Source organism: Trachemys scripta, chromosome 2 (genome assembly GCF_013100865.1).
Source record: "Trachemys scripta elegans isolate TJP31775 chromosome 2, CAS_Tse_1.0, whole genome shotgun sequence".
In the NCBI taxonomy this organism is placed as follows: domain Eukaryota; kingdom Metazoa; phylum Chordata; order Testudines; family Emydidae; genus Trachemys; species Trachemys scripta.
Window position 1 is genome coordinate 160559329 of NC_048299.1, and position 21270 is coordinate 160580598.

At 39.7% G+C, this 21270-nt stretch overlaps 1 protein-coding gene across 1 annotated transcript in view; it reads left to right on the plus strand.

The window, feature by feature from the left end:
• Positions 1 to 16036, plus strand: part of CDH6 (cadherin 6) — a 114542-nt gene extending 98506 nt beyond the window's left edge. The window contains exons 8-12 of the mRNA XM_034762063.1: positions 3072 to 3208; positions 6982 to 7103; positions 7982 to 8099; positions 8194 to 8445; positions 12567 to 16036. Of these exons, the coding sequence (XP_034617954.1) occupies positions 3072 to 3208; positions 6982 to 7103; positions 7982 to 8099; positions 8194 to 8445; positions 12567 to 13057 (1120 nt within the window). The 3' untranslated portion in view covers positions 13058 to 16036. The remainder of the gene's footprint in view (positions 1 to 3071; positions 3209 to 6981; positions 7104 to 7981; positions 8100 to 8193; positions 8446 to 12566) is intronic.
• Positions 16037 to 21270: the final 5234 nt, after the last annotated feature.

Sequence of the window (21270 nt, forward strand, 5' to 3'; positions counted from 1 at the left end):
TTTATGGTGCCGGTATCTTGTGGGATCTCCCAGGATGTTGGTGAACAGTATGAGGTTCCATATTCTTGACAGGGTGATTTTTTTTTTCCATGACAAGTGTAGATGCTAAATCTGACTTCCACTTTGAGCTTGGGGGAGGATGCAATTAGACTGTATGTGTATGATTTGTCACTTACTTGTCAATTGCCCTTGACAGTCAGAAATAAAATCTTAAGACACTTGACGTTACAGTGAAAACCTTCTATTTTTTCCCACTTAAGTGCAGATTTTTCCTTTTTAAATAAAATGAGCCCTAACTCAGTTATCTGAAAGACCCTTTCATCTTCCATTACAGAATCCTTCATAATATCATTATGAAAATGCATTATGAAAAATTCACACACACATCCCTTCCTGACCCACAAATCTGTTTGACTTGTGCTTGCATTAGACAGCAAGCTGCTGAGTATCAGAAGACAATGAAGCAAAAGAAGACTAAGAAGTGAACTTTGCAGAAATATTTGCCATAGCCAGAAATAAACTGATCACCATGTACACAATATCCGTGGAACCACATTTCATCAGTCTAGACCTGACCAATAGGCCTCCTAGCTGCAGAACAACATTAAGAAAGGACAAAATTGTACAATTAATGTATGCACGGATATACAAATGCTGATACACAACCAATATCACTAGAGTGTTAAATAACACTCCACCATCCAGTTAGTGAAAATGTGTTGTTTGCACAATGCTGACATTCAGAGTAAACAGATAATATGCTGAACCTCTGAATTCTTCCCATGTAAAAAAATAAATTGTGCTGCTTCTGGCATTATCAGATCCTTCTTTAAATCTCTAGTTGAGTTTTTTGCTATTGTAACTCCTCAGAGGCATACTGTAGTTCATCATTTATTGGAACTGCCTCCCTGCTGTGGCTGATTTATCTAAAGTATCCCAGATGAAAATAATCTGCAAATAAATGCAAGACTTTATTTTGTTTGTGTATTTTACTGACAACTTACTTGCATGTACTGGCTTCTCTCTCCTTCCCCTTCCCCCCTTATAGTTATGTTTAAGGGCACAGTGGAATATACATATATTCATTAACTTTCTAGCTTGTCAATTACCCAGGGTTTGAAGGGTATAAAGTCCTGAAATCTGACATATACGCACCAGTAATTTCATTAAAGAAATGTAAAAACAAGTTTGATGTTGTCTGCTTAATTCATAGTAGGCTATGATCCATAAATTAGAATCACCACCAATTCCACATAATTAGCAGTCCTTGATCAAAAGAGACCCAGGATTATATAAACTGAGACAGAAATGACAGTCTAGCTTATTAAAAGCATCCTTCTAGGTCAGGGTTAATGGTATAATTAGAATACAATTGTAACTGCACTGATCTTGTATGTATTTTCGCTTGAATATGAAGAAATAAAATTAGTATTTCATCAAGACACTGTTCTCTATTATTGCTTTATTGAGTTCAACATCCTGCTGTACAAATGACCTAATGTGCATAGAGACTTGTGACAGCTCATATTTTGAAATAATAAATATTAATATATTGAAGGAAGCCTCAATGGTATGGCTGTGATAAACTCAGAAAAGCTCAAGAATTGGATACAAAAGGTTTCTCCATTGTTCCCAGACACTGTTATTACATGTAGGGCTAAATCCTGGGAGTTTTGCTAGAGTAAGGACTACAATCTCAGTGTCCCACAACACTAAAGCCCCAATTGGGCAAGGTATTTAAGAACATGCCAAACTTTAAGCATGAGTAATTGTGGGGGGTGAGATAGGAAATAAATGCACTACAAACTGCTTAAAGCTAGGCACATGCTTAAGAATCTTGCTGAACCAGCGCCATGTTACTAGAGCTGGTAAGAAAAGGGAGTTTCTATTCTGCGTGAAATTCCAATCTTTTGAAATTTCTTTTATCCCAAATCAGCATGAAAGAGTCAACATTTTCTGAGGGATGGAAATTCTGAATCTCTGGGGGAAGTAAACTTCACCAGCCATAACTTACTTCCCTCAACATGCTGGCTCAACTAGGCTCTGCCCACTCCCCACTTCTACCCACCCAGCCACACAGGAGATACGACGATGGCTGCTCTCCTTGGATTATAATGACCTGTGATGCAAGTAGCCCACACAGGAGAGTAAGGAAGCATTTTAGACCTCTTCACTCACCTGCACAGGCATATAGGTCAGCTCATGACTGAGCCCAGAGCAGGAGCAGAATAATAGTCTAGTTCTGCCATAGTGATATGAGCGGAGTTTTTTCACCACATCTTTGTTCAGTGGCAATTTCATTTTAACAAGAGATGGACCTGAGCAGCAACATTTGGATCTGGATGTCAGAACTCCCTCACAGGAATCAGGGACATTCATCTCCAAGGCTTAAATTCAGCTCAGTATGAAAAAGGAGAGAGGCTAGATAAGAAATTCAAATCCATATTCAGATTCTGAATGCCCCCAAAGTTCAGTGGTGTTCAGATCCATCTGTAGATATTACCAAGGAAACAAGTTGGATTATCCTTTAATGTGCTAGAACATACATTTACATGGCATTTACCATGGAATGAATCATCAACTACACTGATCTCTGTATCTTTCTGTTGTTTTTTTTAACCAATACAATTTTGGGAGGGAGTGAAGGCAAAAATTGCACCCCAGCTGACAAATTTTGTATCAAAAGTGATTTGAAACAGTTGAGATATCAAACTATGAAAAGAGGGATTTATAATGGGAAAGCCAATTAAGCCTTAAAATAAATGAATGTCATATCTTTCAAGATACAGACTCCACATTTCTCACTAAAAGGCAAACCTTTGATGCTTCTCAGAAGTATGTAAATTCTACAGTAATTCATTTATTCAGTGACAATGCCCCACCTTCTAAATCAAACCCTCCAACAGCTCAGAACAGACTCTTTGTATGAATATATCAAGATGCCGAAGTCTGCACTGAAAACAAAAAGGCAGCTCATTTACTAGGTATTTGATGTCTAGTCTTAGGAAACAGTTTCAAAACAGAAATTAAAGTAAAGGCATTTTTTCTAACCATGGTCTCTGTATTTTCAGATATTCCGTAGATCGGCACACTGATATGGACAGAGTATTCAACATCAATTCCGGAAATGGTTCAATATTTACTTCAAAACCCCTTGACCGGGAAACATTGCTATGGCACAACATTACAGTAATAGCAGCAGAGATCAGTAAGTCAAACCTAAATACCATCGCTGTCCCTGATGTAATGAATTTAGCCTTCTAGCTGAGTGTGTGTAAACCACGGCTGGGAAGATGTCAGGCTGTATGGATGGGCCCGCTCGATACTAATCAAGCAAGGGAAAGGCTGAAAAAGATGCTCTGCACTTCCTTTTCTTTTTCCTAGGATTACAGCTTATGCATTACAGCTTTCACTCTATGCATCCGAAGAAGTGAGGTTTTTACTCACGAAAGCTTATGCCCAAATAAATCTGTTAGTCTTTAAGGTGCCACCAGACTCTTTGTTGTTTTTGAGCTTATGAAGAGACAACTTCTGTATCTGAACAGGCGAAAAGTTAATGCTTATGTGTTTCTGAATCAACCTGCCTGGAAAAATGCTCATAGCCATTCTTTAATTACAGTAGGATTTGCCGGCTTCTGAAAAATTGTATACAGCAAACAAGATAGTAGGAAAATAGTCCACACAGTGCGGCCAAAATCAATTCTGTAGCATAGCCTGGGAATTTTCAAGTGAGCCAAAAGGTCCCCAAATCCCATTAACATGCAATGAAAATTAGGCAACTAACTCCCCTAGGCACCTTTGAAATTCCCATCCATAGATACTAACCCATTCCATTATTTTAGGCCCAGATGTAGGGAGTCTCTCTCTGTGATGACACCATGTGTGTTAATTGTTTTGCGAGCTAGACAGCCAGAGAGGTAGACGGGATCTGTGTGAGACAGGCAGTCTCAATAAAAACATCCCCTTGATACTCATATTTTAATTACGTCTCCTTTCTGTCCTGAGGTATGCTGCAAATGCTGGCATCAGTGGGTTCACAGTCTATTTATTTCTGTGGAGTTGCATACCCTTATGCTAGGGCTGGATTTGATTGAAGCACGATGGAATGGATGGATCACTGGCTGTATAAATGTACAAAAGTTTGGATGCTGTTGGGAAGCTTCAGAACACTTATTTTTTAACTTGGTTTAAAGCAACTATAGGCCCTACTTTCTCATATATTGTACATAAGTACAATTCAGATATATAGCTGAAAATAACCTATGTGCAAGCCAGGCTACAAGGCCGGACTAGCTCTTTCAAAGATGGGCAAGCTTTATAGTTTCTTAGCCCGGCCCCCACTAAAGCCATTCGGCAATTGGAGTTAGTTGTGGACTATTCCATCAAATTGCAGATGCATTTCATTGAACTAAATAAAGCTAAATGAAGCTAAAGAAATATTGAGACAAATTAAGAGTAAGCAAGTACATTCCCACTGAAGTGTACTCCCTTCACATTAATTACCAGTACATTTGTAAACTCATAAAGAGAAGCACTTTTCAATGGTGAGTATAGTTATCCTCATTTTACAGAGGGGGGAAACCATGGAGATACAGAATGGTTATGGCCAACATTTTCTAAAATATCTAGTAAGTTTGGGTGCCTCAGTTTTTGGGTGTTCCCCTCGAAACACTTTGACCCAGATCCTCAAAGGTATTTAGGCACCTAATTCCAATTTAAATCAATGGAAGTTAGGTACCTATATACTTCTGAGGATCTAGGCCTTTGGGCCTCTTGTTTACAGATGCACAGCACCTCCAACTCTAAGGCTGGGTCTACACTACCCGCCTGAATCGGCGGGTAGAAATCGACCTCTCGGGGATCGATTTATCGCGTCCCGTTGGGACGCGACAATCGATCCCCGAATCGAAGCTCTTACTCCACCAGCAGAGGTGGGAGTAAGCACCGTCGACGGGAAGCCGCAGAGGTTGATTTTGCCGCTGTCCCTACAGCGGGGTAAGTCGTCTGTGATACGTCGAATTCAGCTACACTATTCGCGTAGCTGAATTTGCGTATCTTAAATCGACCCCCCCCTGCAGTGTAGATGTAGCCTAAGTGAAGTTAATCGGAGCTTCATATGCTTCCAATTCACTGTCACTGGACCATACTGCCTCCCTAGTGAAATTCTGAGGGTGGTTTAAATCTTTACATTTAAATTGGGAAAGGTACAGTAGATGTTGCACTGCAGAAGACACTCGACAACCAGAATCAGATACATTTTAGGATTTCAGTCTGTGGATTGACAGAAGCTACATCCAAAACTAAGGAGATGTGTTAACATTATGTACCAAGATCCATACAGTAGCACTTTTTGCTGGACAGTCTAATAACAATTAAGTGATTGTGAACAAGGAGAAGTTAAGCATCTCTTATTCATTAATGTAAAAGGGTTTGGAAGGAGAAAAGAAAGAGCAGTGAAGCTTGAAGATTGTATAAGTACATTGGATCTACATACCTGTTATATCTCTCTGAAGAAAAAAAGTGAGAGAGAGAGACTTGGAATTATATATTTTTCATGGAAGTTCTCCTAGTTACTATACTGTTGTTTTGAAATTTTTTTAGACTCAGAGCCAGCTAGAAAAAATAAAAAGGTGTACAAAGCAGCATGCAGAATAAGTATAATTAAGCTTGATAGGAAAACCCTCGCACATATTTGAGTGAATTCCTAGAAAATACATATAGGTGTGAAACCTTCATAGCCATGAAAACTAAACTTAGCAGCTGGGATTTTGCCCATTATAAAGATTCAAAATTTGTATCTACCTTTTAGTGTAGATTTCAGCTTGGTCTATATTATTCTTAGACTCTTAGTATTATTTTACACATAGGATCAATTTAGACCAATGGCCCAAATTAAAAAATGCTTTATATCCAATTCAATCATATTCACTTCAATGCAACTGTAGAGGTTTAAAACACAATATTTGGCCCAAACCACTAAGTTCTTTAATACAGTACAGAGCAGACAGTTCCAATTTTGTGAATATAAAGTAATAAAATAATAGGTGAGTATTAAAACCAAATTCTACCAAAAACACTCCAGTGAATTCATTTAGATATATAAAAGGCTCCAGAATTGCTGTATTTTATTCATCTGTTTTATTACAATATTTTTGTCTTTGACCCTTGTTTAAGATTCATTAATAATCTGTAGAATCAGTATTATGGAGGGTATGGTTCTTTGGAGCAATTTAAACCAATCCAGGAAATGGAGAAATCCCAATAAAATAAATGACAAACTGTATTTGCAGATTTTTATTTTGGTTGTGATGATGCTCTCACTAAAACAAAGGGGTTTTGTTTGTTTGTTTTTTAACTCAAAATGCCAAATTAATTGCTTGCTTTTATTTTTATATCATTGAAGTTGATTTTGATTTATGAGAATTTTCCAAATTGCTTCTTTTTTATGAAGTAAACAGTATTTCCATAAAAATTTTAAACTCAAGAATTTTTTTTAAAAAGAGTACATCACTCTTGCTGCTTTATACAGCTCCTATGAGAGAAGTAAGCAATGCACTACATAGGGCTTATATTCCTCAGTTGATGTGTTTTAGTGTCAACTCTGGAATAGCAGCAAACAAAGATCAATCCACAAAAGGTCAGAAAGCATCTGTCATTACAACAGTTGGTGTTTATGTAGCATTTTATATGAAAGCACTTTATAAACATTGGGCCCATTCCCACCACCCACTTCTCGTCCAAGTAATTTATCCACATATAGGACCTGATCCTGCAAACATTTACACATATGCAAATATTAATAAAGATATGAGGAGTGGCCCCACAATTAGTCCCATTGACATCAATAGATTGCATGAACATGAATAAAATCTCCATGTATAAATAAAGACTTGACTTATTCAGGCCCTATTCTATCCTTTTCTTCCCCAGCACTGAGTCCTATGCGCAGCTTTCCCTTTCTTTCTATTTTTATCATTACAGACAACCCAAAACAAAGCAGCCGGGTCCCTGTGTTCATTAAGGTTCTGGATGTAAATGACAATGCCCCAGAATTTGCTATGTTTTACGAGACCTTCGTCTGTGAAAATGCAAAGGCAGAACAGGTGTGTTGATTGTTTGCACTCCATAATAAAAAAAAAACCTATTAAAAATGAATTCTGTTTAGGCATTACTCTTGCGTCACCTCATCAGGAGGTGTGCTTTGTGTTGCCACAAGCTGTCACCGTGCAAAATTAAATTAAACAGTGACTGTGTCATATCTGATTATATTTAGCATTCTTGTATCCGAAGTGACAGTGTGTTTTACATAGTTAAATGTGGTTGCTTCTTGTAGTGTGTCGTGCTAGCTACAATTCAGTTCCGTCTCTCTTCCCTTGAATATGGGACTCTGCATCTGTATGTCCGGGTGCTTCCATCATCTCTCTTGAAGAACGGTTACAGGTCTGAACAAAAGTCCTGCCTTGTAAATTAGCTGCAGGCTGCCGCATTGCTCTGGTTCCTAGTTCACATTGCTCTGCAAGACCTGTTGCTTGATAGTTCAAAACAGCAGATATCCCAGAGGATTCAGCCACACAACTCCTGTTTAAAATTAATAGGATTTGTGTGGTTAAATAGCCTAGTCAGCTTTGTTATCTCAGCCTTCGTTTCTGCAGCTTGTTCCCCCTGGGGATTTCCCACCTATTTGGGATGGCACCAATCCATGCAGTCCCCAGAACTCCGCAGAATTCTCAAGCCACTGCCCAAAGTCATTAAGTTATTGGGTGAAGGGCTGCAGCATGACAGCTTGGTGACACACACACTCACAGGCCCAATTTTCATTCATGGTAAGGCCCCTCTGGCAGCATCAAGGGCCTTAAAGCGGAAGAAAATTATATCTATCCCCTTTTTAAGACAATTTAACAGTTCTAGAGCCGACAGCCTCAATGTAAATGAGAATCAAGCCCATAGTCATCGAAGGGTAATTTTGCTGTTATCATTTCAGCTGATACAGACCCTAAGTGCAGTTGATAAAGATGATTCTTTCAGTGGACATCAGTTTTCATTCTCCTTGGCTCCAGAAGCAACCAGTGGCTCAAACTTTACAATCCAGGACAACAGAGGTGAATTCCTAGGAAGACTTTATTTTGTTATTTATTCTTTGTTTTTTTCAGCACTCAGTTGAGAACTCCTGTACCATTTGCTTTGTGTTTTCAGACAACACAGCAGGGATCTTCACCAGAAAAAACAGATATAACCGACATGAAATGAGTACTTATCTCCTGCCTGTGGTGATATCGGACAGTGACTACCCAGTCCAGAGCAGTACTGAAACAGTCACAATCCGAGTGTGCGCCTGTGACCGTCGGGGGAAGATGCAGTCTTGTAATGCAGAAGCCCTAATCCATCCAACTGGCCTTAGCACAGGGGCTTTGATTGCCATTCTTCTCTGCATCATTATATTGCTAGGTAATAGACCCACATGAGTTTCTTTCTTGGGGGAGTGACAGGCTTGCTGGAAGGAAGAGGGGGCATTACACATAAAAGACACATTGGAGAGATCTCTCCTGCATTATTCTGTAACAAAGGAGAAGTCTATAAAATCAGTCCCTAGTGTGTGGAAGACACTCCCAGATCACAATTCTCCACTCACATAGGCAGCAGCATTTTACACCCACTTTGGGCAGATGCAAATGACTAAACAAGGTGCAAGGCAATATATACAAACCAAAGTCACCAGACGTGTCATGCTGCATTTACAGTGCTACGTTGCAGATTATGAGGCATGCTGAAGTTAGGGTGACCAGACAGCAAGTGTGAAAAATCGGGACGGGGGGTGGGGCGCGGGAGGGAGGTTATAGGCGCCTATATAACACAAAGCCTCAAATATCAGGACTGGCACTATAAAATCAGGACATCTGGTCACCCTAGCTGAAGTAGACACCTGTGGGGGTGCTGGAGAAGCATATTGAGTTGGGACAACTACAACACCCTTTAAAAGGTCTCTCCTTCCAGCTCTCCTTCCAGCACCAGAAGATACAAATGGCGTGGGGCCCTTTTGGGGTATGCAGCCCTCAGGGCAAGCTCCAGCCCCTCTCCCTTCCATTCTGGGTAGATGAGGACTGGTATTCTGGCTGCCCCCAGCAAAACAGTAGAGCTGGGAGAAAAAAAAAACCTTCCCTCATACCCTTTCCTTTCCTTGTACACGCCCATGCAAACCCAGTCTGGCCCTTAGCCTTTCGCTGCACTCAGTGCCCACTTTGGGAATATGAGGAATTTTGAAAATTGGTATGATTTGAAAAAGTTGATTCTTGGGGAGACATTGTCAGATGCTCTACGTACCTGCCCAGGGAAGTAAAGGGGGCATGAAGTACCCCCTCACTTGCATGAGCCAACTACCCATGTCCTGGAAATAGCATGGGACAGGACAGAAAAGGGGATAGAGCAGCCTCTGCAGTGTTGCCCCCATGCCTGTGGGCTGAAAATGGGCAGGGGCTGGTGGGAAGTAGGTGGCACCAGTGCTGGACCACCCCCTCTCCCCTCCTCCACCCACCCCCCCCCACACACATATACATATGCTGGGCGGCACAGCTGAATCACCTTAGCTAAGGAAGTAATCTGCTAATGATGTTTACCAGTAGCAAATGACTCCCTTCTGGAGCAAGAGGATGGGAGGAAACCCACAGACCACATGGTAGCTCCAGACATGCACTGCCCCTTACTCAGGGCAGATTGTTAAATGGCAGTCTTGCCCTTAATTTGCAATTAGAGGGGTTTTTTTATGTCATTACTTTTAAGGGTGGGAGCCCACTTAATATCAGCTCACGGAACAGGAAAAAATTGTCCTATGCTGCAAACCATTTTGCATACATTTAGTATAACTGTGCTCAGTAATATCAATCTGACATTAAACGATTTTCAGTTTAATGTCAATTGAAAATAATTGATTTCCTCCTCTCAGCAGCACTTTATGTCAATTATTGCGCATGTCACCATGCAGCATAAGCAGATTTTCAATTAACTAGACTATATCATTTTCTATTTTCCATCTAGCTGCAGGGTTTGTAGGTGAAACATTACTCCAGGTGATGCAATGACCTGGGCAGATCCAAACCACAATTTCAATGTTTATAGTAACTAAAGGTGCCTCCAGATTGGTGATTTTATTTGCAGCTTGCAAAAGCTCATATTACTTCCTAGAAACTCCCAATTAATGTTGAAAATTGATTTGGATAGGATTGATTTGGATAGCTTGACTGTACTTTGATTTTTGCATCTAACTGGTCCTGAGATTTTTATTTGAAAGTTCAGCATAGAAGAAAATTCTTGGAGTATCAAGTACCTAGTATTAGTTATTGTTCATGAATTTATCATTCTGCTATCCCTTTGTGGAGTAACGTTGTTAGCAGGAGGCCCCAACAATAATTACATGCATAAAATACAAAGAAGCAAGACCACATTATCCCTCTCTTCTGAAATGAAAGCCAGTGGAATTTCTGAATCCCATTAAAAAACTGACCTTGTTTTTCAAATCCTTCATGGCTTTCTCTAGACTACCTCACAGACCTGCATTGCCTCTTTCATCAAACATCAGCCTTCCACATAGTCTCTTAGATTATATATTCTATAGGACAGGAGCTGTCCTTCAGGCGGTGTTTCTATGGCACATACAGAGGGGCCCCCCAAGTGGATTAGGATCTCCACGGACTACTATAATATAAATAATAAGTCATCATCATCATGTGTGAGAACCTGCAATTCCTGCCATCTAGACCAGTGTCCATCACCACCACTTCTCCCAGCTTCATCAACTAACCCATTTCTTTTCAAATCATAGCTGACGCTATCCTCTGTTACCCAAGCAGCAAAGACATAACAGCAATTTTTAAAAAATGGGAATTTGCACCTGTTCTGTGGATAGAGTTGACACTGACTTTGGTGGGAGTTTAGCACAGGGGCTGCAGAAGCAGACACTGGTACTAAGTCCTTTAGCTATGTAAAGAATCTTGGAATACAGCTGGCCTGAGAGATGATCTACAGAATAAGGACTGAATCCCTGAAATGCTTGCATACGCTATTGGGAGTCAATAAATGTTTTCAGGGCCAGGCCCAGAAGACTGTATGGAGTAGTATTTCATAGAGCTGGGCAAAAATTTTTAGCAGAATTTTTTTTCAACTGTTTCAGTGACAGCAAAACATTTCACAAATTCATGTTGATTTCACTGAACTGTTCATTTATTAACAGATAAATTAAAAAACTAACATTTTGTTCTAACATTTTTTCAATTCAAAATGACCATTTACAAATTTCCTTTAATTCTGTTTTTTAAAAAATTAAACACCTTAAAAAAAAAAAAAAAAAGCTTGAAATCAAAAAGTTTAATTTGGCGTTGAATGAAACATTTGATCCAAAACTATTTATTTTTATTTTTTGATTTGCTGAAATTAAAAATGGTTCTGTTCAAACCCAAACGATTATTTCCCAATTTTTCAGAAGTACCAACAACCTGAAAAATCTGTTATTTGAACAGATCACTATGAGCACTGTAGCAAGAACCATCTTTCTGTAGTATGTTTGTACAGCACCTAACACAATGGGGCCCTGGTCCATGATAGCATCCTAGAATACAAATAAGAAGAATACCAGTGCCACATTGTTGCCGTTGATAGGTTTTCAGTGATAAACATTCATATGTCATTTTAAAAAAATGAAAAGTAGAGTCAAGCTAAGTAAGTAAAGTTTGGCTTCACAAGGTAATAGGAAAGTTTGTCTTAGGCCCCAGTGCCGCACTGAGTTCTGTGCAAATGGACCTCTGTGCTGCCACAGAACTGCAATAATGCTAGTGAGACAGTGCGCAGAGATTGTTGCCGTATCAAGGCCTTCGGCACAAACCAAAAAAAGATTATACACCTAAGCATTAAAAAGTGGAAAAGGGGTCTGAGAAATTATGTGGGGTTTTTTGGTGATTAAATAATAATAAAAAAAATACGTGTTCTCTGGGTACAGAGACACAGCTCATGTAAATCGTCAACGTTCCATGAAGTCAACAGAGCTATGGCTATTTACACTAGCTGAGGATCTTCCCCATGTTCTGCACTTCTTTCCAGGAAAAGAAAAAAAATAAAAAACTACTGAAACAAATAGTTTTGATATGCAGCTTTGCTCACCTTTCATCACACCCCAATAGATACAAGCCTTCTCCTTCAAGCAAGTTTTGCAGCATTTTAGGTGTTCAGCCTAATTTGCACTCTCTATTACAATATTTTTGGGGAGGGGTTTGCTTTGAGACTAGACTGGCAATTTCAAAGGAGCAAAGCTGCTACACGACTAAGGGAAAATGCAACCACTGACAAAATATGGCTCTTCCTGCTAGCTTGAAATCCTTTCTTCTAATATTTATCCCACTCTCAACTCCCAGAGTGATCACAGGCAACAATCAGAAAACCCCCAAATTCCGGTTTGCAATTTTGCAGTGCAACTTCTGAAAGTTAGAGTTCAAGCAGCACAATATTTCTTTCTGGCTTTAATTGGGTGCCAAATTAACTCTCCCACCCGCACCCCCGTCTCTCCATTTTATTTTTGTTTCCAGTTACAGTGGTGCTGTTTGCAGCTCTGAAACGGCAGCGGAAGAAAGAACCTTTGATAATTTCCAAAGAGGACATCAGAGACAACATTGTCAGTTACAATGATGAAGGTGGTGGAGAGGAAGACACCCAGGCTTTTGATATTGGCACACTGAGAAATCCTGAAGCCATAGAAGACAATAAATTACGCAGAGACATTGTGCCAGAAGCACTTTTTATGCCGCGCCGGACTCCAGCGGTACGAGATAACACCGATGTCAGAGATTTCATTAACCAAAGGTTAAAGGAAAATGATACCGATCCTACCGCGCCCCCATATGACTCGTTAGCGACCTACGCATATGAAGGTAATGGCTCTGTGGCAGAATCCCTCAGCTCCTTAGAGTCGGTGACTACGGATGGAGATCAGGACTACGATTACCTCAGTGACTGGGGTCCTCGATTTAAAAAGCTGGCGGATATGTACGGCAGCGTGGACAGTGATAAAGACTCTTAATATGTTGCCTTTGTTGATTTCCAGAAACAGCATTGAGATATGTGAAGTAGCTATTTCTTTCTATTTATCCATGGCTCTGTGATAGGGCTCTCTATTCTATCGATTCCAGTTGTCTAATGACTGCAGTCTGTGTGGATCAAATGTCAGAAAACTTTTTTCTAGTATAATTTTATGAGCTTCCAAGAGGCAATTTTTTTTTTTAATGCATCCACTTTACCAAGCCAGTCTTACAGGCACAGTGGTAGGGGAGGGAAACAGGAATGGAGGGAAGCAATATTTGTACTTGTTCTGCTTATATTGTAAATTGGAGTATATTACTGTTCCAGCTCACTTAATCTTCTTACTGTATTCAGATTATTCAGCTCAGATGATTGCTCTGTCCATTTTGTATTGCACATCCTAATGTACTGAGGTATTATGGTTTAACCTAAATATTATAGTAAAAAGTAGTGGGGGAGGAATTTATTATAAAATTAGAATCAGCTGACAAGGCTATAAGACAACATGAGAGTAAATTTATTCTTGAATTTAAAGATGTCTAATTGCCATTTAACTATAAATATTTTTTGTTGAACCTGCCATTGGCCCCCAAAGCATAAAATCATACCAACTCCATGTATATAATTCCCTGTGGACCACTATATCTGTATCCCTCTTACCCAACATTCACAGAGAGATGTGTGTGGTCTGTAGCTCTGAGCACAGAATTGCTAAGTACTATCCCAGTTCTAATACTGACTCACTTTGTAACATTGGGCAAATCACCTAATCACCTTGGATTAGACTGTGGTTTTGAAACAAGACTTGAGCAAGGAGCAGAATGTAGTTGTGCTGTATCCTATGTCTAGTATAGATCACTTCTTCCAGGCACACCAGCTCAGTGTGTAGGGAGGCCGAGTGAGGCTCCACCCATTTCTCTGCTTCTGCCCATCCACACACAGAAGGGGAGTAGCAACTTTAAGAAGGCTACCATCTTCCTTGTGACATGGATAGCGAGTGAAAAGGAGAAAGGGGGTACCTTGCACCCTTTACTCCCTTGCAGGGGTGCATAAAATGGGTCACATTCTGACTCTGTCTCAGTTTTGCCATCTGTAAAATAGGAAAATAATGCCTACTTCACAGGGATGTTGCAAGGGTAGCAAGAGTTTGAAAATTGCTTTGAAGGAGGAAAGTGCTAAACTCTTATCCTAGTAAGTCATTTCTAATTTTTTTTTTAATTTTTTTTTGGTGAGGATTTGAGCCCTGAATGCACAAGTAAATAGAAACGTTCATCATTCTGGTTACTAGAACCAGGAGGGTTTTAGAACACTGTCTTTACAAATGCATCAACCAGAATTGTTATAGGTTTCCATTACACCAAGAGGTGGCGTTTTAAACATGAATCTTTCAGTTTGTTTCCTTAATTTCCTTGCCAAACCTGCCATTTTTGCCCAAGCCAGAACAGTGGTGCCATAGGACTCAGTACGGGCCAGTGTCTCTTCTTTACAACTCACATGCATGAGGCAAAAGTGATCAGCAATGTATCAGAATGACAAGAGGAATATGTCACTGATTACGTTTCAGATCCAGCCATTTGAAATAAATAGATTATTGCAGCTTTTATAACCCTAAGGTCATAGCCTTATGACACCTTATCAGGAAAGAGTGAAGTTTCTCTTTATACATCATATACAACCATTCTCATTCATTCAATATAAATAGAATAATTTACATAGAATAATTTTATGTGATCTGTTGCAGTTGCTAGGTATTTGTGTTCTTTCCTTGAAACCATAAAGAAACTAGTTTAAACACGAGTCAGTAGCTCCAATTTACCCTTTCCAATAATACAAGGATAAGACAAACATTAAAAGGCAGCAAACTAAAAGGGATTAAAAAAATATTTTACCATATTTTATACCATCTGCGGAACTCATTGCTACAGGATAGTAAGACAAAAGGTTTAGTAAGATTCCAAAAAGGATTAGACATTTACAAGCATAATATGTGCTTAGAAAAACTAGGATTCAATGTAAAGGGCTATCAATCTTTGTGTGTTCAGGGCATAAACTGGCATCAGGAAGGCATCTCCTCCCCGTTGCTTAATTCCCAATTGTGCAGTGCTGGACAACTAGACCCTTTAGAAAAATCCCACTAAATGCCTACGTGCATCTTTAAGCACCAAACATCTTTACAAATCTGTCCCCTTATGTCTTCCTTTCAGTAGTCTGGCAGTAACCATTGTCTGAGGCAGAAGAGCAAGTTAGATGTTTACTGGTCTGTTCTAGTGTAGTGTGTTTCCTATTTTCTTATCATTTCAGATGTTTTGTTTTTTTTTAATTAATGATACTTAGTAGCAGTTCAGGCTAGAATTTTGCATTTTATTGACCAATGGTTTTATCTGGTCAGGAACATGACATAGTGAGTGTACAGAGAATGCGCCACACAAGCCTGTTGTGTAAATATATATAAAAGTATGCAATCTACTAACACCAAAATTATGGTGACAAACTGAATAGCAAGTGAATTCCTGTAAGAAATTCTCATGAGGCAATTGCATCATTACTCACGTCTGAATTATTCTTTTATCCATCCAGCTTATAAGTGCTGATTTTTCCACAAATGAGACTCATTTACCATCATTCACACATAACAAGAAGGGTTCAATTCAGTCGTGTCTTCTTCCTCTGTAGCTCCACAAAGTGCAATTAAAAAAAAACAGTGCCATTTAAATTGCCATATTGCAGTAAATAAAATATTTGCGGTAATATTTTTACTGTACCTTGTGTGCTGCAGTGGCAAAGGATGGAAACCACTGCGCCACATTATTTTTATTCAATGACTGGGATGTTAAAATTGTCCATTATAGACAAAGGAGTGTCAGATTACAGCCTGAAAAGTGGGTTTCTGGGCTGTGTTAAGGAAGTGGACTGCTGCCTCAATCACTAGGATATCTGTTCAAGTTGAAAGACCCCCTGAAATGATGCTAGGAGATTCCACTGAACAAGGTGAAGATGAGCTACACAATCAGCTTGCAGTCTCGATAGTGGCAAACTAGATGACCTGAAATAGGAAAGATACTGAAGGGTATTGAATAGTCTAGTGAGATGAGTGTGAAGGGGAAGGAGGGACATGGCATAGCAATAGCAGAAAAATTATTGGCGTAATTATTTCAGAAGAAAGTCATTTTTATTCCAGTGTCCACATGGGGAATTATACAGGAATATCTATAGCAGAATAATTATTCCACTACAGCTATATAGGGAATTTCCCATGTGGACAAACCCTAGAAGGAGATCTGAGGCTGGATCCTGCAATGAGCTCTGTGCAGGAAGGATCCCACTGCCCAAATAGAGCCTCACTGGTGTCATCACGGGACGGGAGTTCAGTCCCCAGACCAGATGTTTCCTAATATGCTGTCTGACCATGGGAAACTCATGTGATCTTGGTCATTTCTGTTTCCTTTGCTATAAGCTAGGAGGAATAACACTCACACCCCTTTAGAAAGTGCTTTGAAATCCTCAGATTAAAAGGCACTACATCAGGAAGTGCCAATAGCAACATTTTCAGAATAAGCCCTAAAAGGTGAACAGACTTTTCCTATTTATTTTTTGGTTCACTGCCAGGGCTGTCCTGATTATATACAAACACATTTCATATTTGTTAAACATGAAAAAATTAAAAAGCAGTTTTCAGCTCTTCTAATTTTTCAAGTAACAGGCTACATCTCGAGGCACAGAGTTGGCATCTATCTGTCATACTGAATTATGCAGAAAAAAATTAAATTGGGTGTTTATAGCTCCCATGGTTGTAGCAAATAATAAGCAATATATTAATAGGCAAGTAGGTAGAATTAGGTCTGGAATTCTGTGTGTGTGTTTCTATGCGTGAGAAGGAATAAATAATGAACATTTTAAAAGAAGGCACATTTGTAAATTAGATATTTCCATCTTCATTGGGGACAGTAATGAATGCTTAGTCAATTCCTTGGGGCCAGATCTTACACTTTCAGAATTCCAATAGGAGTTTTGCATGTGTGAGGAGCAAAACAGACTCCTAGCTGTCTTGCCCAGACAAAAAAACTCAGTGCCATTTTGGTGCAGAGCTCTAACAAAAAAAGACCCCACAGCTAGAAAGTTTAAACTGCTGTAAGACAACATTTCACTTTCTTTTCTTTGTTATGCTTTAATTTTATACATCATCTCTATCTCATGATCTCTTATCTGGATGCTGCCATGCTAGCAGGTGGTCCAAAGTCCCAATGGCCCATTGTGTTTAAATTAACACTGCAATCTGGATTTCTTTATCAAATTATGAGACCTGACAGATTAACAGTTGCTATGTTTATCTTGACTGGGGCAAACTGTTTCATAAATTTTGAAAAGGCAATTTTCCTTTCAGCCCTTCAAGAATTATGGCGCAGCCACTTCCTTCCCCTCCCCTGAATGTTAAAGCTGCAGAATTTTACATTTCCCTTCAGTAGTTAGAAAAAGGCATTTTATAAGGATTTTTCTATAAAAAAAGGTAGAACAAAACCATATTTAATGTCTGTGGCTCCATGGTTTGCTCTATTAGGAGGGAAATAAAGTAGCTGTCTCACTTGTTAAAAATTAATACAGCAAAGGATCTTTAAAAAAAAAAAAAAGATTGGTTTATGGTCCCTCCCTTCTCAGTTTAATTTAGACACAGCTGAGACAATAATCTTTAACCTGCCCTCCATTTTGTAATAGCATGCTTATGGCCTGGTCCTGCATTCTGTGCATATGCAACACTTTCCTTTAAGGGGAAGATGGCAGTGTTGAAGTCAAGGAGAAATTGGCTGGCTGCTCAGGGAATTCGACAGCAGGTGGTTATGGTGCATATTTAGGGATTGTTTTGTTTTTTTAATGAGATGGAGGGTGAGAAGTTGCAGGTAGGGTAGTAGAAAATGGGGGAGAAAAACTAATCAGTCATATGCTAAGCAGGACCACTGTGACACTTAAAGCAGCAGAGCTACCATATGACACATAGTATTATTAGATTCCATATGAGCTTTTATAATAACTGCAATTTTTTTGCAAGAATTTCTTTTAAAAGGGGACAGCAAACTTAAATGTCTCTTAATTTGACAAATAAGGCATGAGCCCAGCATTTAGGGAAATCCTTTCCACACCAGTGGGCTCTTAGCCTTTCTACAAGACTGCACTATTAATGTAAATACATCTGGAGACACTTTCTATAAGCTTTTAGTTTTCTCTGATCTATTAGTTTAGTGTTTATTAAAGAAACAAAAATGTATAGAATTATTAGACATTCAGGTGAACACAAGAAACAACACAGCAAACATGACATTGCTCTGGTTTTTGACAAAAAACAAAAACAAAACCTCTTCAAAACCACTGTACTATTTTATTTCTGTGATTACTTTCATTGCTTTGCAAATTAAAAAAAAAAATAGGCCTTATAATAAATGCTATGTGCATCCTAACTGTGCTGCCGAGCTAAATCAATCTGGCAAACCCCTATTGTGATTTGTGATTTTTTCAACCCCTAAAATAAATGTTTTTCGGTATTGATTTTTTTTAATTAAAAATACTTCCAAGCATAAATTGAAATTGATGCCACTGCCCAGGAAGATTTACTAGCTAGAGTGCTCCAGTCATGCAGTTACTCTCAGTTGTCATTCCCTTGTTCTGCAGAGAGAGCGCGGAGTCAGATGGAAGTAGTAACTGTTCAGCACAGAGGAACGTTTGTGGGTGATAAGGTTTTCATCATTTAAAAAGTTTACATCTGGAAGGTTCTCTGTATTACAAAGAGCCCCATGCTGGAACAATTACTTTTATCTCAGCGTGGCTGGGCCATTTGTTACAGTCAGCTGGCAAATGTGCATTCTTTCCCCTTATATTTCTTATTCACTGTAATGGCTTTTTTTTTTTTTTTTGGTTAAGATTTTATGAGAAACCAATTTTAACAGAGATTTCTCACACAGAGAGAGTGAATTTGCCTTTTTGCAAATCAATTTTTGTAACAAGTTATTTATATGATACTAAATAAATTGTTTTTTTTTTCTAACTTGCTTTTTTTTATTCTCTCAGTTTACAGTCTATATTTACAAAGTTAACATAAAATAATGGTATAAATATTCTAAAGTAATTCAGCATCCATCACCATCCTGACATTGCCGCCAGTTGGCTCAGCCCATCAAATTTCATTGGTAAATGCTTGGCTTCTAACACACTGTGTAAGCAATTGGGCTAGTCTTGTGATTGGTGGGGCCCTCAAGGAAGAATGATGTAATTGGACAAGGAGTCACTTCCCCTTAGAGACCCTCACTTGTAGAAGGCGATAGGAATGACCATTATATTGACAAAAGCATAGGGTTCAGAGCAGCTACTTATGTTCATGGGGGACTTCGATTAGAAAAAGCTCTCATTGAAGTCAATGGGAGTTTTGCCTCAGTACTGGGTGTGGAATGTCCTCCATCTTGAAGCATATGAAGATCATAGCAGAAAAGTCAGATGTAATACACTAATACATATTACTCCTTGGTTATTTCTCTTTCATTAGAAGAGGGTCTCAAAGAGAATTTAGGCATAGGGCTAGGTTGACCATATATTGAAGATGAGCACAAACCTCAACTAAAATATCTTCTTATACAAGCAGAGCTACCCTCCGAGGAAATTCTTCATTTTAGCACTTCATAAAGGAAAACATCCCATCTTATTTAACAACTTTTGTGAGGAAAGGGGGGAAATATCACTGAAAAGCAGTGCTTCGTCAAAAACATGGGTAAGGATACATTAGACCTACTCAGGCAAAGTAAGTGATCTGAATGACTGACTCCCCTAAGTAGTTTATGAATTAAAATAAATTGAGTGACTCACATAGGCCAGTGGCTGGTTGAGCCATATGGAATGCTGTCTTAGATGCACCTCAAGAATACGGGTAAAAATTTTATATGGTGATCTTAGCAAAACGTGGTATTTTAGTATTCATTACTGGGACTGTGGTTTAGACTAATACAAATGTTTATATACAAACTAAAAATAAAGGAGATTAGTTTATTATCTGTATTACCGTACACCAAGGCCCCAGCTGGAGCTCAGCTGTGGTAAACCCTGTACATACTGGATTTTATCTATTACATATACACATACATATCTTAGTTAACCTGTGTGATAACTATATATTTTTTTCCGTAGCGCTGGGAGATTCCAATCACATTCGGGCCCCATTGTATTAGGCTCTGTGCAAATAGAGTAAGAGACAGTCTCTGCCCCAAAGAGCTTCCAATCTAATTAAGTGAAGATGAAACATGTTGGCGTAACAAACCAGCAGAGAGAAGTGGACGGTAACAGTGACAGGAGAACAGAGTTATGTGTAATGGCTGTGGTCACAATTTGCCAGCTTGAGAGTTTGTTTATTAAAGAGACCATAATCATCACAGTAGGACTGCCACTTGGCCATTTTTTGGCCAGCCTGGCTAGTTGCTGGTCAAAAGATGTACCATTCCAGTTTCTTTTTTGCTGTGCACATGCTGCCATACACATAGCAATCTTAGCTACAGGCTGTACACGTCATGGCTGGCAGTGTGCCACAGCCTGGACAGCACCCAGGTCCCTTTCTGCATGCCAAGCGCTCACCAGCTGGCTGCCGAAACCACAGTTGCTCCACTTGCACTGGGAACCAGCCGGGAAGCAGGACAAACCTGTCACCTGAGGGTGAGGCTTATTAGCATGGATGGATGAAGAACAGGGTGGGGAGGTAGGGGCTCCTGGGAGGGGATCGTAGGACGGACTCCCTTGAGGGCTCCATGAAGCAGGATAAATTAGGCTTACCAGCAGGATGGGTAAGGAGCAGGGTGGGGGAGGCAGGGCTCCCCCTGCCTTTCCTTACTCCTCCCTGCTGGTAAGCTTCTGGTCTGTCCCATTTCCCAGAACCCTTGAGGGAGCCCTCTCCAATCCTCTCCCAGCAGCAGGTGGGCTCCCTCTAGAGCTGAGACCCCTGGTGGGAGTGGGGTGGGTGTAGGGGCTCATGGACCAGGGAGCTAAGGCTGCTGGTGCATCTGAGAAGGGAAGAGGAGGATCAGGCTCATGGGGAGGGGCACTGTGGCATGGCTAGTGGCCAGTGTTTCTGTGCCTCAGAAGTGAAACCCTAGCTAGCAGTACTTTCTGCTGCCCCCCTGTGTAGGTGTTAATCTAGAATCCTCAACATCTTCAGCATTCACTGGGAGCTCCACATGGCAGGTCTAAGAT